General features: G+C 46.6%; 1 protein-coding gene across 3 annotated transcripts in view; it reads right to left on the reverse strand.

Moving 5' to 3' along the window:
- Positions 1-11435: 11435 nt before the first annotated feature.
- The window catches only part of LOC310711426 (uncharacterized protein), a 137792-nt gene continuing 135582 nt past the window's right edge, over positions 11436-13645 (reverse strand). For all 3 annotated transcript variants that reach the window (XM_083513351.1, XM_083513352.1, XM_083513353.1), the window contains one exon: positions 11436-11606. In XM_083513351.1, coding sequence (XP_083369477.1) covers positions 11482-11606 — 125 coding nt within the window. In that variant the 3' untranslated portion in view covers positions 11436-11481. The remainder of the gene's footprint in view (positions 11607-13645) is intronic.

The raw sequence follows: 13645 nt of genomic DNA on the forward strand, positions 1-13645 counted from the left end.
GAAACACAGGGCTGGATTAACTATTAGGCCATTATCCTTAGGCCCTCATACTTTTTATGTGCTCTGTTACCCAGCTCATTGGATGAGCTTGGGCCAGGGTTGTTCTTGTGAAGATAGATGGAAGGGAAACCCACACTTGCAACTTAAGTTCATTGGAGAAACAAACTGGTTCACGACGCTGCCACAGCCAAAGCTCAGGGAAAAAATCAAAGGATTGTGTCCAGCGTAGGTCTACTCAGAGTAAACCTACTGAAGTGAATAGACAAATCGAAATGAGGTCCATTAATTTCAGTGGGTCTGCTGTGAGTAGGCCTTGGTTGGATTCAATCAAACACACACACATCTTAATCTCAGGGTTGTGGGTTCAAGTCCCACGTTGGGCAAAAGATTCCTGCATTGCAAGGAGTTGGACTAGAAGACCCTCGTGGCCCCTTCCAACTCTGCAGTTCTATGAGTCTACAAATGATTTGTGCTTGAAGATTTCCCTCTTTGTTTTGAATGTACTTGTTCATTTAAATCTCACCACCACCACTGCTCTTTAATATTTATTTATTTATTTATTTATTTATTTATTTATTTATTTATTTGCTTAAACCTAGATACCACCACCTCAGTGGTACATATGCTTCGTTCTAACTCCAGCGAACCATCTGCTCCCCACCCCCACTTCCCCGAATATTAAGCAAAATTCATCTGAGAACATCTGCAGCAAAGAGATAAAACTTGCTGAAGGTGATAGGAAGGCGTACCAACACCCCCTCACCCACCCCAGTAAAAATAAAATAAAAATCAAGGGCTGTCATAGTTAATGTGAATAATCTAGTTCTAAAGGCACTGTCAATGTGAAGGGGTGGGGAGTACAGATATAATAAAGCCCATCTGGATGACGTACACCCCAGTGGAATCTTTATGGGATTGGCTTAGGCATACTATAAGATTACCTGACTGTCATGCTAATTCTCAATGACTTGCACTTGGGAAGAGGCAGGCTTTTCAGGAGATTTCATATGAGCAAAAAAAAAAAAAAAAGGTAGATTTTAATCGGACGTTGCTGCAGAGTTCCCCCATTAGCTAGATAAGCCCTGTATGGTGTCTTTCAGGAGCTGGGAATTTTGCCCCACACCTGTTAAGAGGTTATGTTGACAAGGTGGGGCACAAACCATTAAGCCAGTGCCTTAAACCATCTGACACCTCCCTGTTTGCCGGCTCCTTGAATTACAGCCCAGTCGCTTGCCGTTTACAGAGACTGGCTGTGCTCTGCGCGCCTCTCTCTCCCGAGGTGTTCCCGACTACCGGAAGGAGGTGACTGGCACACAAGATTGTGGCCTTTAGTACTGTTGACACCGGGATCAAGCCAGGGAGCGTCCTGTTTTATAGACAGCAATTCTCCTAAGTGGGCCATAAATACACGTAGTCACCAAGACCTATCAGCTGGATTTCGCCACCTCAGCCTTGGTTTGTTTAACACACTCCCCCTCGGCAGCCCAATCAACTGATTCACAGCATTGAGGCTGGCTCAGAATACAAAATTAAAAAAATACGATAATGATAATGTGATAATGATGTGATAACAGTCAGAGCAGAATGTTAGGGACAGGGCGGGGAACATTTTTTAATCCTGAGGGCTGCATTCCCTTCTGAGCAACCTCCTAGTTTCACGCACAGCTCCATTGAGGCTCTGCCTTGTCCATCCAGGGCAAGCAGGAAGCATGGTCAGAGTTCAAGGATTGCTCTAGCCATACAAAAAGACTCAGGATGTGAAGTAGGGCCAGTGATGAGTGTGGCCTGGGAAGGGGACCTGAGGATTCCCCATCCAAGTGTTTGGCACTTCCTCTGAGGTCAGCATGGCAACGTGCCTCTTGGCAGGCTAGTCACCTTTGAGGGGGCAGGCTAGTAAATTTTGTGGGACGCTGCTTTTCATTCTCACCTCAAAAAAAGATATTATAGACCTGGGAAAAGGTTCAGAGAAGGGAAACCAATACAATGAAAGGGATGGAGCAATTCTCCTACGGTTGCAGCATGAGCTACCTAGCAGTTCGAAAGCACGTCAAAGTGCAAGTAGATAAACAGGTACCGCTCCAGCGGGAAGGTAAATTGCATTTCCGTGTGCTGCTCTGGTTCGCCAGAAGCGCTTTGTCATGCTGGCCACATGACCCGGAAGCTGTACGCCGGCTCCCTCAGCCAATAAAGCGAGATGAGCGCCGCAACCCCGGAGTCGGTCACGACTGGACCTAATGGTCAGGGGTCCCTTTACCTTTAAGTAGGAGGAAAGGGACGCGGGTGGCGCTGTGGGTTAAACCACAGAGCCTAGGGCTTGCTGATCAGAAGGTCGGCGGTTTGAATCCCCGTGATGTGGTGAGCTCCCGTTGCTTGGTCCCTGTTCCTGCCAACCTAGAAGTTCAAAAGCACATCAAAGTGCAAGTAGATAGTGATCGACTATATGGAACTAGCTGAGATGACTGGCAGAATCCGAGACCAGGGAGAAGAGTTGGTGAAAGAAGACTGGAAGAAATTTAAAGACTACTTAAAGAAATATTGTAAAATTAATGAATGTTAGAAAGATGTTGGATAGAAATTAAGTGGTTTCCAGCTGTAATGCTTTAGGAGATATGAAAAAAGGATTATAAATGGGTAAAAGTTCTATGGTAAGGATTTGCTGAACCAACAAACTGAATTGAAATACAAAAAAGGGAAGTACGAGGAGGTCGAAGGAAATAAGGATAGGGAAGTTATATTACTGGAAATTAATGTGTGTTTTTAATTGTTTATTATTTTGTATGTTTATTTTTGTATGCTTATTTTTCTATGTTTTGTATGTTGTATGTTTATATCCTAAATTTTTTTAATAAATATCTTTGAATTTCTAAAAAAAACCCAAAAAACAAAAAACAAAGTGCAAGTAGATAAATAGTTACCGCTCCGGCAGGAAGGTAAACGGCGTTTCCATGTGCTGCTCTGGTTTGCCAGAAGTGGCTTAGTCATGCTGGCCACATGACGCGGAAGCTGTACGCCGGCTTCCTCAGCCAGTAAAGCGAGACTAGCACCGTAACCCCAGAGTTGTCCGCGACTGGACCTAACGGTAAGGGGTCCCCTTTACCTTTTTAAGTAGGAGGACACAAACGTTCCCCCCCCCGATATTATCCTCACAACAACCCTGTGAGGTAGGTTAGGCTGAAGGACAGTGACTGGCACAAGGTCAACCAGTGAGTTTCATGGCTGAGTGGTGGGTTTCAGAAGGTGTCTGGTGTGGGAGAAGTGGAAGTTTTTGCCCCTTTCTCATAATATTAGAACCCATGGACACTGGATGAAGCTGAATGTTGGACAGAATCACAGAACTGTAGAGCTGGGGGGGGGACCCTAAGGGCTATCTAGTCCAACCCCCTGCAAAGCAAGAATCTCAACTAGATCATATATGACAGACGGCCAGCCAGCTTCTGCTTTAAAAACCTCCAGTGAAGGAGAGCAGGCCATCTCCCGAGGGAGTTCTGTTCCACTGTCAAACAGCTCTCACTGTCAGAAAGTTCTTCCTGAAGTTTAGTCAGAATCTCCTTTCTTCAACATAGTGCATTGTCAACACTGTGAAATTAGCTTCCCAGAAGAGGTCATGGCAGCCACCAACTTCTATGGCTTGAAAAATGAGATTAGACAAAATTAATGGAGGATAAAGCTGTTAATGGCTTCATTCTACCTCCACCATATATATGCTGGGAGCAGTGGTGGACCTTGGGGTCTTGAATTGTAGTGATGCCAAAATTTGGCGCCCCCACCTCTCGCACCCCATTCTAAATATTAGTTGTGGCATCCCCTTGCAGAGCCTCCAAGGCTCTGTGCCCAGGCTTGCCTAAACCTGCCTCTGCTAAGAGTCACAACTGGGGAGAATTGCCGTTGCACTCAGATCCTTTTTCTTATGTTCTCCCCAAGAAAGTGGGCTAAGTTGCACACTCCAGTGAAAAGCTAAATTCGCATCAAAACAGCATTCAATTTTGGGTCTTTCTCTTATATGCTTTCCTCCCTTTTCATTTCCCTCCTCTCCTCTCCTTTCCTCTTCCCCCCTCGACACACCTTCCCTGTATGGTTCATTATCTGCAATATTTGATGGATTAAAAAATAAAATAAAATTACCCAAAGCTGTCACTCTCGGGCTATTTTTAATCTACTGTAGGTGAAAGATCAGGAGACATTATTTGGGGTCAGGAAAGATTTACAATGTCCTCAACACAGTGCTATGGGGTAGATGGTAGATGGGTTGCCGCAGGACAAAGGATTGAAAGCACTGAACTCTGCCCACCGCTGCCCACCTCCCCAGAAGTCACTGCCACTGTGCTGATGATGATCACATTTATGTTTGGAGGCTAAATTCTCTGCAAGAAAGGAATTTCATAAATGTTTAACAGAGGCACCTAAATATGCTGTAATGCAGCCTCTGTGCTTCCAACACGGTAAATATCTTACACATTCACATGGTTCAAGTATTGTTGGTTGCGGCCCAATGAGTTCTACTCAGAGAAGACCCAATGGCACCAATAGCCATGAATTTCAATGGGTCTACTTGGTTAATATGGGATACAAATACTATGGGTTTGTCCACATTTCCTTTTGTCCCTTTGCTACCCCTTGGGGGGAGGACCTGATCTTTAGCATCCAATTGGAGCAAATTCTATCCCCCCAATTCTATCATTTCAACAAGCCTGTGAGGCAGGTTAATGTAAGACAGTGATGGCCAAACTCGGCCCTCAAGCTGTTTTGGGACTACAGTTCCCATCATCCCTGACCACTGGTCCTGTTAGCTAGGGATGACGGGAGTTGTAGTCCCAAAACAGCTGGAGGGCCAAGTTTAGCCATCACTGGTGTAAGAGATAGCGACCTACCCAAAGTCACCTGGCAAGCTTCATTGTCGAGGGTGGGATTTCAACCCTTGTCTCCCAGGTCCTAGTCAAACACTCCAACTGCTGCACCACACTGTGGTTCATTTACAATATTTGATCTGCCAGTTGTTTGGGGTGGTGGTGGGGCAGTGGGGGGTTGTGCCTTCCAACCCTAGATTCCACATCTGCACTTGCTGAAGCTGCCTACAGATAGTCCTGTTCATCTCAGCTATTTTCTTGGGATAAAAGACGGCTTCCCTAGCAGTTCCAGAGAACCTAACATCTGTTTAGCAGACACCTTTATGACACACTGGCTCCTCCAGCAAACATGCTAAGATTTAGAGAGAAATAATGGTAAATCTTGCATAGGTGCGAACCAAAACACATGGGAGGCAGAACCCTGCCAAGAAAACTAAACTACCGGCTCCCCCAGCTCTGCCGATGATCCAGGAATTTATCAAATTGTAAACTGGCCAATAAAAGCAACGGCACTTAAATCATCCCAGCAGTTTCACTGCAGCAGGCTGGGTACTATGCAAAAGACTCCCCTGAGCCCTTGAGATGAAAGGATCCAGTCACCCAGTATTCTTCCAAACACCTCCCGCTTAAATTCCTGGTAGGTCTGTGGTAGGTGATTTGCAACAGAATGTTGAGAGTTTCCTACTCCCAAAGGTATAACAATGGCAAGTAAAATAAATTAGCTTCTGCTGCTTGTTTATCTCTTGACCTCAGTCTTCCACACCTGTAAAATAGGCGTGTTAAGTGATTGCCTATAGCGCAGCAAAAATGGGACAATCACCACCAGAAATTTGTGGCGTAATCAGTTACAAGATTTCATCAGGGCCGTAGCTGTCAACGTTTCCCTTTTTTAAAGGGAAATCCCCTTATTCCGAATAAGATTCCTCACAAGAAAAGGGAAAAGCTGACAGCTATGCCATGAACAGATTGAAAATGAAGCAGTATGTCCACCCCAAACCTTTTGCAGGAGCAGACAGCTTTGAAAGAGGGGGTTCTGTACAACCAACCCAATACCACCATCAGCACAAATCATCATGAAGGCACAACATAAAGGATATCTAGACTGGGGCCCCAAGAGCATAGAATTGTATAGTTGGAAGGGACCTCAAGGGGCATCTAGTAGACACCGTCCGATGCAGGAATTATAGCTAAAGAATCCCTGACAGCCATCCAAAGCTGTTTATAAACCTCCAATGGAGGAGAGTCCACCACATTCCAAGATATTCTGTTCCACTGTCAAACGGTTCCTCCCGTCAAAAAGTTCTTCCTTATGTTTATTCAGAATCTCCTTCCTTGCAATATGAATTCCTTGGCTTGGGTCCTACCCTCTGGAGGAGCAGAAAACAAGCTTGCTCCATCTTCCATGTGGCAGCCCTTCAGTTATTTGAAAATATGGCTCTCCTATCCCTTCTTCGTCTTCTCTCCCCCATGCTTAAGAAGCTCAGCACAAGGTTTGAAAGCACAGATCCCAGATGCCAAATTGACTCTTCCTCCCCCGCCATTTTTAATAAAACCAACAGAATCCTTTGCCTTGGACTCTGCACAGCGGGAGAGGTGAATCAGTCGGAAAGAGCTTTTCTCCTCTGCGCAAAGGAGACTTGCAATTTGTCATGCGTGTTGCTGGGAGGAAGGGAGAGAGAGTCCAGCTCTCCGGATCTTCAAAACAAAGCAACGGCTTGGGATACAGTGACCCCCGCCAAGTGGGCACAGGCTCTGCATGCTTCAATGGCAGCTTACCAGAGATGCTCTTCCCACTGAAATCCACATTTCTTCCAACTTTGCCGTTATGAGTCACCACTTAGGTACACACTAGCTTGCGGGAAAGTGCCTCTGTAGAAACAAACAGCATGCAGCAGTGAATTTTGCGTCCCTCCCCCCTTTACACAGTCCCTGCAAGGCTTTCAGCTTTGCCCCTGCCTCAGAAGTGGATGAAAATTCAGGTGAGTTGCGGGAATGCAAAAAAAAAGGCCTATCTCTCGCACGGATAGCGCCAGCCATCCTAATTTAAACACACCCCTTTAGTACAGAATTATTATTTGGGTAACGCAGAAGGCTGCTCCCTGAGCATGTACAAAGTGATGCATTTCATCACCAAACACAACCTAGCTTTGTGAACAGACACTGCTCAGGGATATAGCACACGCTTTGTAGGTAGTAAGTCCAAGGTTCGACCTCCAACAGCTTCAGGTAGTGCTGGAAAAGACCCTTGCCCAGCATCCTAGACAATGCAGACAGACCCCAGGAAGACGGCCCTCAGTGCCCACCTCCTCCAGTGCAGACAGCCCTTCCCAACATCACTTGGCCCCCTCAACGCCACTGGTGCTGCTGTAGACATTTGGCTTGGCTTCCTATTTGGGAATTGTGCAGATGTTGTAATGGGTCAAGGACAAGCTAATGCAGACTTGGGAGAGAAGGTGCTGTTCTGTGCTGTCTGGGGCTGGTGGGAACTGTAGTCCAAAACGTCTGGAGGGCACCAGGTTGATGACGACTGCCTTACGCAAACCACTGCCTCTAATCCTCAGCTCTAATTTTATAGTGTTTTTATTGAACTGATGGCATATTTAGGGGTTGTGCTGTGTTTTTATTTTGCAAAATACCTTGTGAACGTTTCTGTTTCAAAAAGGCAACCTTGAGATATTATTAATGAGCCAAACAAAGAAACCTCGCCAAGGAGACAAGGAGTGACTTCCAAAAATAGACCCACTTGCTTCGCTGTTTTCTTCTCTATCATTACCAAAAGGATAACAAATTTCTATATAGTGTCAAGGGCCCCTGGTGGACTCCTTATCTGGCCTCCCAGTTTTTCTGTGGCATTGTCCCAGCCCATGAGATTACTTCTAATAGTATGGGTGGGGTCATGGTTAGGGGGGGGGAATGGAGCAACTCCCCTTGAGAAAATATTACAATATTTGGGGCTTTTTAGATTGGGTGGGGGGGAGGCAAGTAAGGGGGAGGGGTGATGGAGGTGTGCGAAATTATGTGTGATGTGGAGAAAGCAGAGAGAAAAGTTTTTCCACCCCGTCTCGTAAGACTTGGAGCGCTCAGCGAAGCTGAATGTCAGACAGGCAAATGAAAGCTCTTCACACAATGCATAAACTATAGAATTTGCTCCTACATGATGTAGTGCTGGCCAACAACATGGATGGCTTTAAAAGAAGATTTAGATCATGGAAGATAAAGCTATCTGTGGCCACAAGCTACTCTGGCCACGTTCCACTTCCACTGCTGGGAGGCAGTACAGTGGTACCTCGGGTTAAGAACTTAATTCGTTCCGGAGGTCTGTTCTTAACTTGTAACTGTTCTTAACCTGAAGCACCACTTTAGCTAATGGGGCCTCCCGCTGCCGCTGCGCGATTTCTGTTCTCATCCTGAGGTAAAGTTCTTAACCCGAGGTACTATTTCTGGGTTAGCGGAGTCTGTAACCTGAAGCGTCTGTAACTCGAGGTACCACTGTATGCCTTTGTATACTAGTTGTTGGGAATTGCAGGTGGAGAAAGTGCTGTTGTGCTGACGTCTTGCTTACAGGTTTGCCATGGGCATTTGGTTGGCCACTGTGAGAGCAGGATGCTGGACCAGATAGGCCTTTGGCCTGACCTAGCAGCAAAGCTCTGCCTGATCCAGCAGCCTTCATCTCCTTCAACTACTTGTTAGAAGAGAGAAAGCCCACTATAAACTCTTTCGCTTCCCCCAGCATCTCTTTCTTAAATCAGGGAGGTCAAAATGTCTGTCACCTTGGTGGGAAGGCAGATGGGAAGACTTGTTATAGGAGGCCATGCTAGACACACGTCAATCAGGAGGGGCTGCCAGAAAAGGGAAGAGGTGACCTCCTGTTTGTGCTAAAAGGATTCCTTCGGTGTTAATTGGCAACGTGACACAGTGATGTCTGCAGTGAGCACAAGGGTCAACTCCAGGCCCTCTAAAGACCCAAACCCAAAGCGAAACATAAATATGTCTTGTATAAATGGGAGAGGTGCAAGAAAGGAAAATTGATGTGGGGCTAGGAAAGCTGGTTTGTGAGTTGCCAGTTTGGTAATATTTTTTTCTCCGTTCCTTAGCTAACTTGGTCTTGTCTGACATTAGGCAAATAAATCTGGGGGGAAAGGCAAGCTCCCCCTCCCTCAAACAACACACGTTTTGCTGCTCCTAGGACTGCAATATTTTCCCAGGTACCTGTCTAACATGGGGCCTAAGAGCATTCCAATTCTGGTCACTGTGGGCGGCTCCACACTGAACATTTAAAGTACATCTAATGCACAGCTTCGTGGGACGTGGGTGGCGCTGTAGGTTAAACCACAGAGCCTAGGACTTGCCGATCAGATGGTCGGTGGTTCGAATCCCTGTGACGGGGTGAGCTCCCGTTCCTCAGTCCCTGCTCCTGCCAACCTAGCAGTTTGAAAGCACGTCAAAGTGCAAGTAGATAAATAGGTACCGCTCCAGCGGGAAGGTAAACGGTGTTTCCGTGCGCTGCTCTGGTTCGCCAGAAGCAGCCTAGTCATGCTGGCCATATGACCCGGAAGCTGTACGCTGGCTCCCTCGGCCAATAAAGCGAGATGAGCACTGCAACCCCAGAGTCGGCCACGACTGGACCTAATGGTCAGGGGTCCCTTTACCCTTTACCTTTAATGCACAGCTAAAGTACAAAACTTCCCCCAGGAAACCTATGAACTGCAAGCTTATTAAGGGTGCTAAGAATTGTTCAGAATATTTTGTGCCTGCAATTTACATGGGTGTTACGTTCTGCGGATCTTGCCTAAAGCCAAAATCACGTATGGCAGGTGGGATTGCTAAAGCCTTTCCCCCTGGAAACCTGCCCCTTAAAGTCCCCTTTTTAATTCCCCTCCCCCAGCACATAAAGCAGAATGCACACAAATTAGAAGTGTGTAAGTTGCAGGCTGACTGTATAGTTCTGCTCAGGGCACATCAGCAAAGAAACTGCAGCTGGAAAAGGTTCAGAAAAGGGCAAGGAGAACAAACAGGGAGCTGGAGCAACACCCAAATGGGGAAAGGTTACAACATTTGGAGCTTACTGGTTTTGGAAAAAAGGCAAGTCTGGAAGGCTTATAAATTTATGCAGAGTGTGGAGAAAGTGGATAGGGATAAGCTTTTCCCTGCTCAGAATACCAGGTCTCAGGGGCACCCAAAGAATCAAAACTGATGGAAGGTTCAGGACATATACAATAAAGTACTTCCTCACGGAACGCAGGTGGTGCTGTGGGTTAAACCACAGAGCCTAGGACTTGCTGATCAGAAGGTCGGCGGTTCGAATCCCCGTGACAGGGTGAGCTCCCGTTACTCAGTCCCTGCTCCTGCCAACCTAGCAGTTCGAAAGCGCGTCAAAGTGCAAGTAGAGAAATAGGTACTGCTCCAGCGGGAAGGTAAACGGCGTTTCCATGCGCTGCTCTGGTTTGCCAGAAGCAGCTTAGTCATGCTGGCCGTATGACCCGGAAGCTGTATGCTGGCTCCCTCGGCCAATAAAGCGAGATGAGCGCCACAACCCCAGAGTCGGCCACGACTGGACCATTAGGTCAGGGGTCTCTTTACCTTTACTTCCTCACACAGCGCTATAGTTAAACCATGAAATTTGTTCCCACAAGAGGCAGTGAGGGCTACCAACTCAGATGGCTGCAAAAGGGGATGAGACAAATGCATGCAGGTAAAGTGGCTACAGTGCCTCTGTATGCCCAGCTGCTGAGCATCACAAGCAGGGAGAGTGCAGCTGCACCCGTGTCCTGCTTGCAGGGCTTCTCAGAGGCTTCTGGTGGACCATGAGAACAGGATGCTGCAGTGGGTGGGCCATTGGCCTAATCCAGCAGAGCTCCCCTTATGCAAGTCTGGAAACTTCCCCTATAAAGGGGAAGAAGGAAGGAATTCATCTAAAATTAAATTAAACATGTGGACACAAAGGATAAATAAATAGAGTGGTAATGGTGAAAGCCAGGGTAAATGAATACCAACAGCTAATGGGAGGTCCTTCAACAACATACAGTGGTACCTCAGGTCACATACGCTTCAGGTTACATACACTTCAGGTTACAGACTCCGCTAACCCAGAAATAGTGCTTCAGGTTAAGAACTTTGCTTCAGGATGAGAACAGAAATCGTGCAGCGGCGGCATGGTGGCAGCAGGAGGCCCCATTAGATAAAGTGGTGCTTCAGGTTAAGAACAGTTTCAGGTTAAGAACGGACCTCCAGAATGAATTAAGTACTTAACCTCTACTTATGTTCAATTCCGGTTACGTATTGTTCGGGATACGTACGAGGCAAACCCAGAAGTATTTTTCCGGGTTTCGCATACGCAGAAGCAGTCCCTCCGGTTGCAGAAACCTTGGGATCCGACCGGAGCTCCGGAACAGATCCTGTCCACAACCGGAGGTGCCACTGTATAACCTTGGAGTGTGCATGGGCTCTAGGCATAGACCACCAATGTGAGCATAGGGGTGTTAGAACAACTCCTCAAGTGCCCCTATTTTCACCCGTAAAATATTGGGGAATATGGAACCAGTCCTATCCCCTTCCTACAAGTGTCCCTTCAGCAAGGTGGGTTAAGCTTACCTATTAAGCTTCACAGTCCATCCCGGCATTCTGCTCTTCAGGCAAGTCAGAGGAGATCCAGGTCACCGTGCAACAGAATCCCCTGAGGAGACACTTGCTTCTGAGCATGACACCGTACCACCAGTCCCAAGGCCTGTGCCGAAAGAGAGAGGGGGAGGCCTTGGTCCAAGCCTGCGAGCAAAAGGAAATTTGAGGTGAGTGATTTCACCTGGGTCAACCAGAACATTCTTTTCTGCTGCATTTGCTGTTTGCTTGAGGCAGTGGGGAGGGAATTAGGGGAAGTGGTTGCACCTGGGGCCAGCTCAGTCAGATGGTTTGTCTGCTGTTTGTTCTAGGCCACTCTGAAATGTGGAATTTTTATTATAGCGCTCTCTCTCTCTCTCTCTCTCTCTCTCTCTCTCTGTGTGTGTGTGTGTGTGTTTGTGTTTAGGGTGTTGTAAACCACTTTGTGCAGGTGTGGAGAACCTTTGGCCCTCCAGGATGTTGCCAAACTACAGCTCCCATCATCCTTGGCAAATTGGCTATGCTTGGTGAGATTGATGGGAGATGTAGCTCAGCAATATCTTGGGCGGGTTGGGGTTTCATTTTCCAAGGTTCCTGGCTCCTAGCTTAGAGACTTATTTGAAGCTTGAAGTGGGATATAAATCACCTGAATAAATAAGTAAGTAAGTAACACTTGCTGGGCCTCTTAAAGCTATATACACATCATACTCAGCCGGCTTTTCCTGAGTGGTGCTTGCCACAAAGCTCTCTTAACTCAGCAGACAAACTCTCAGCGACCATGAGTGCTCTCTCGTACGCTCTTGGATTTTCTGTAGTGCCACGCTTTCCAAACAGGTTTGCTGCTGCTGAACTAAATAACAGCCACTTGACTGAGGTCAAGGGAGCTGAAGTCCGGAGGCCACGCCGCCCGCCCCGACTTCCATGCCAATTATCAGCGACTTGCACGACTTGCAGGAGAAGGGCGTCAGGGAATGGATGCTGGTTATCTGAGCGGCAACAAGCAGCAATTTGTCCGTGGGGAAAAGGGACATGGGGCTTCAGAGATAAAAGTGTATTTTTGAGGGGGAGCAGGGGAAAGGAGGGTGGGTCTTTCAGAACAGCACCAGCGCAAACATTCTGCTTGAATCTAAGGAGAAAAGCTGGTTTCGTCTGCATACACACCATACGCATAAAGCACATTTAAAGCACGTCTTCCCTGCTGAAGAACTCTGGGAACTGTAGTTTGCTATGGGTGCAGGGAAATGTAACCCTCTGCAATTCCCAGGATTTGGTGCTTTGTGTGCATGCACACACTTTAAATGTATGGTGTGCCTGCAATCGTTTGCTTTGGAGAGAATTTGAGAGTCTTAAGAGTTTCTTTAAAGTGTGTGTGTGTGTGTGTGTGTGTGTGTGTGTGTGTGTGTGTGTGTGTTTAAGAGAGAAAGAGAGAGATTGAGATCTTTTTTTGTTTTGAAATGATTGAATATCATGTTGTGGATTATCTTCTTTGAAGTGGCATTTGGCAACAAGTTGAGGACGGGTGGGTGACCCTGGACACAGTGTATAGGAAACTTTTCCCACAGTTTGATAGACCTGCCTTCAAAGACTGAAGCTGAAAATATATGTGAATATGTGAATATTATTGCTGTTGTTCTTGAATAGATAGAGGTTCTGCCTTGGATAGATAGATGTTCTGGGTTCCCTTCCCTCTGCCACATTTTTATTTCTATACTGCAGGCTTTTCCAACCTGGTGCCCTCCATATGTTTTGGGCTACGGCTCTCATCAGCCCTAGCCAGCACATGGGAGTTGTAGCTCAAAACATCTAGAGGACCTCAGGCTGGCATATGGAGATTGTATCTCATTTATGTTTTATACACTGCTTTGAAGGCATTTTTTTGGTGAACTAGTGCCTTTAAAATAACATTTAAAAAAAATTACAAATAAAAGAACATATAATTTCAACTTGATTGTATAAGCAGATAAACTCTAGTTTTAATATCTAGGCCATCAATTTTATGTATTCAGGTTAACCTGATTTTCAGGATTACCCTGCAAAAGTACCAGGCTCTTGAACCAGTTCAATCCCTGGCATCTCCAAGCAGGGCAGGGAGTGATCCAAAATCCTGGAGAGTTGCTGCCAGCCAGTGTAGACAATACTGAGCTGGATGGACCAATAGTCTGACCTGCTATAAGACAGCTCCCTATATTCCCAATGCTTGGATGTGT

The sequence above is a fragment of the Podarcis liolepis genome (genome assembly GCF_965112155.1).
Source record: "Podarcis liolepis genome assembly, chromosome: 7".
Classification (NCBI taxonomy): Eukaryota; Metazoa; Chordata; class Lepidosauria; order Squamata; family Lacertidae; genus Podarcis; species Podarcis liolepis.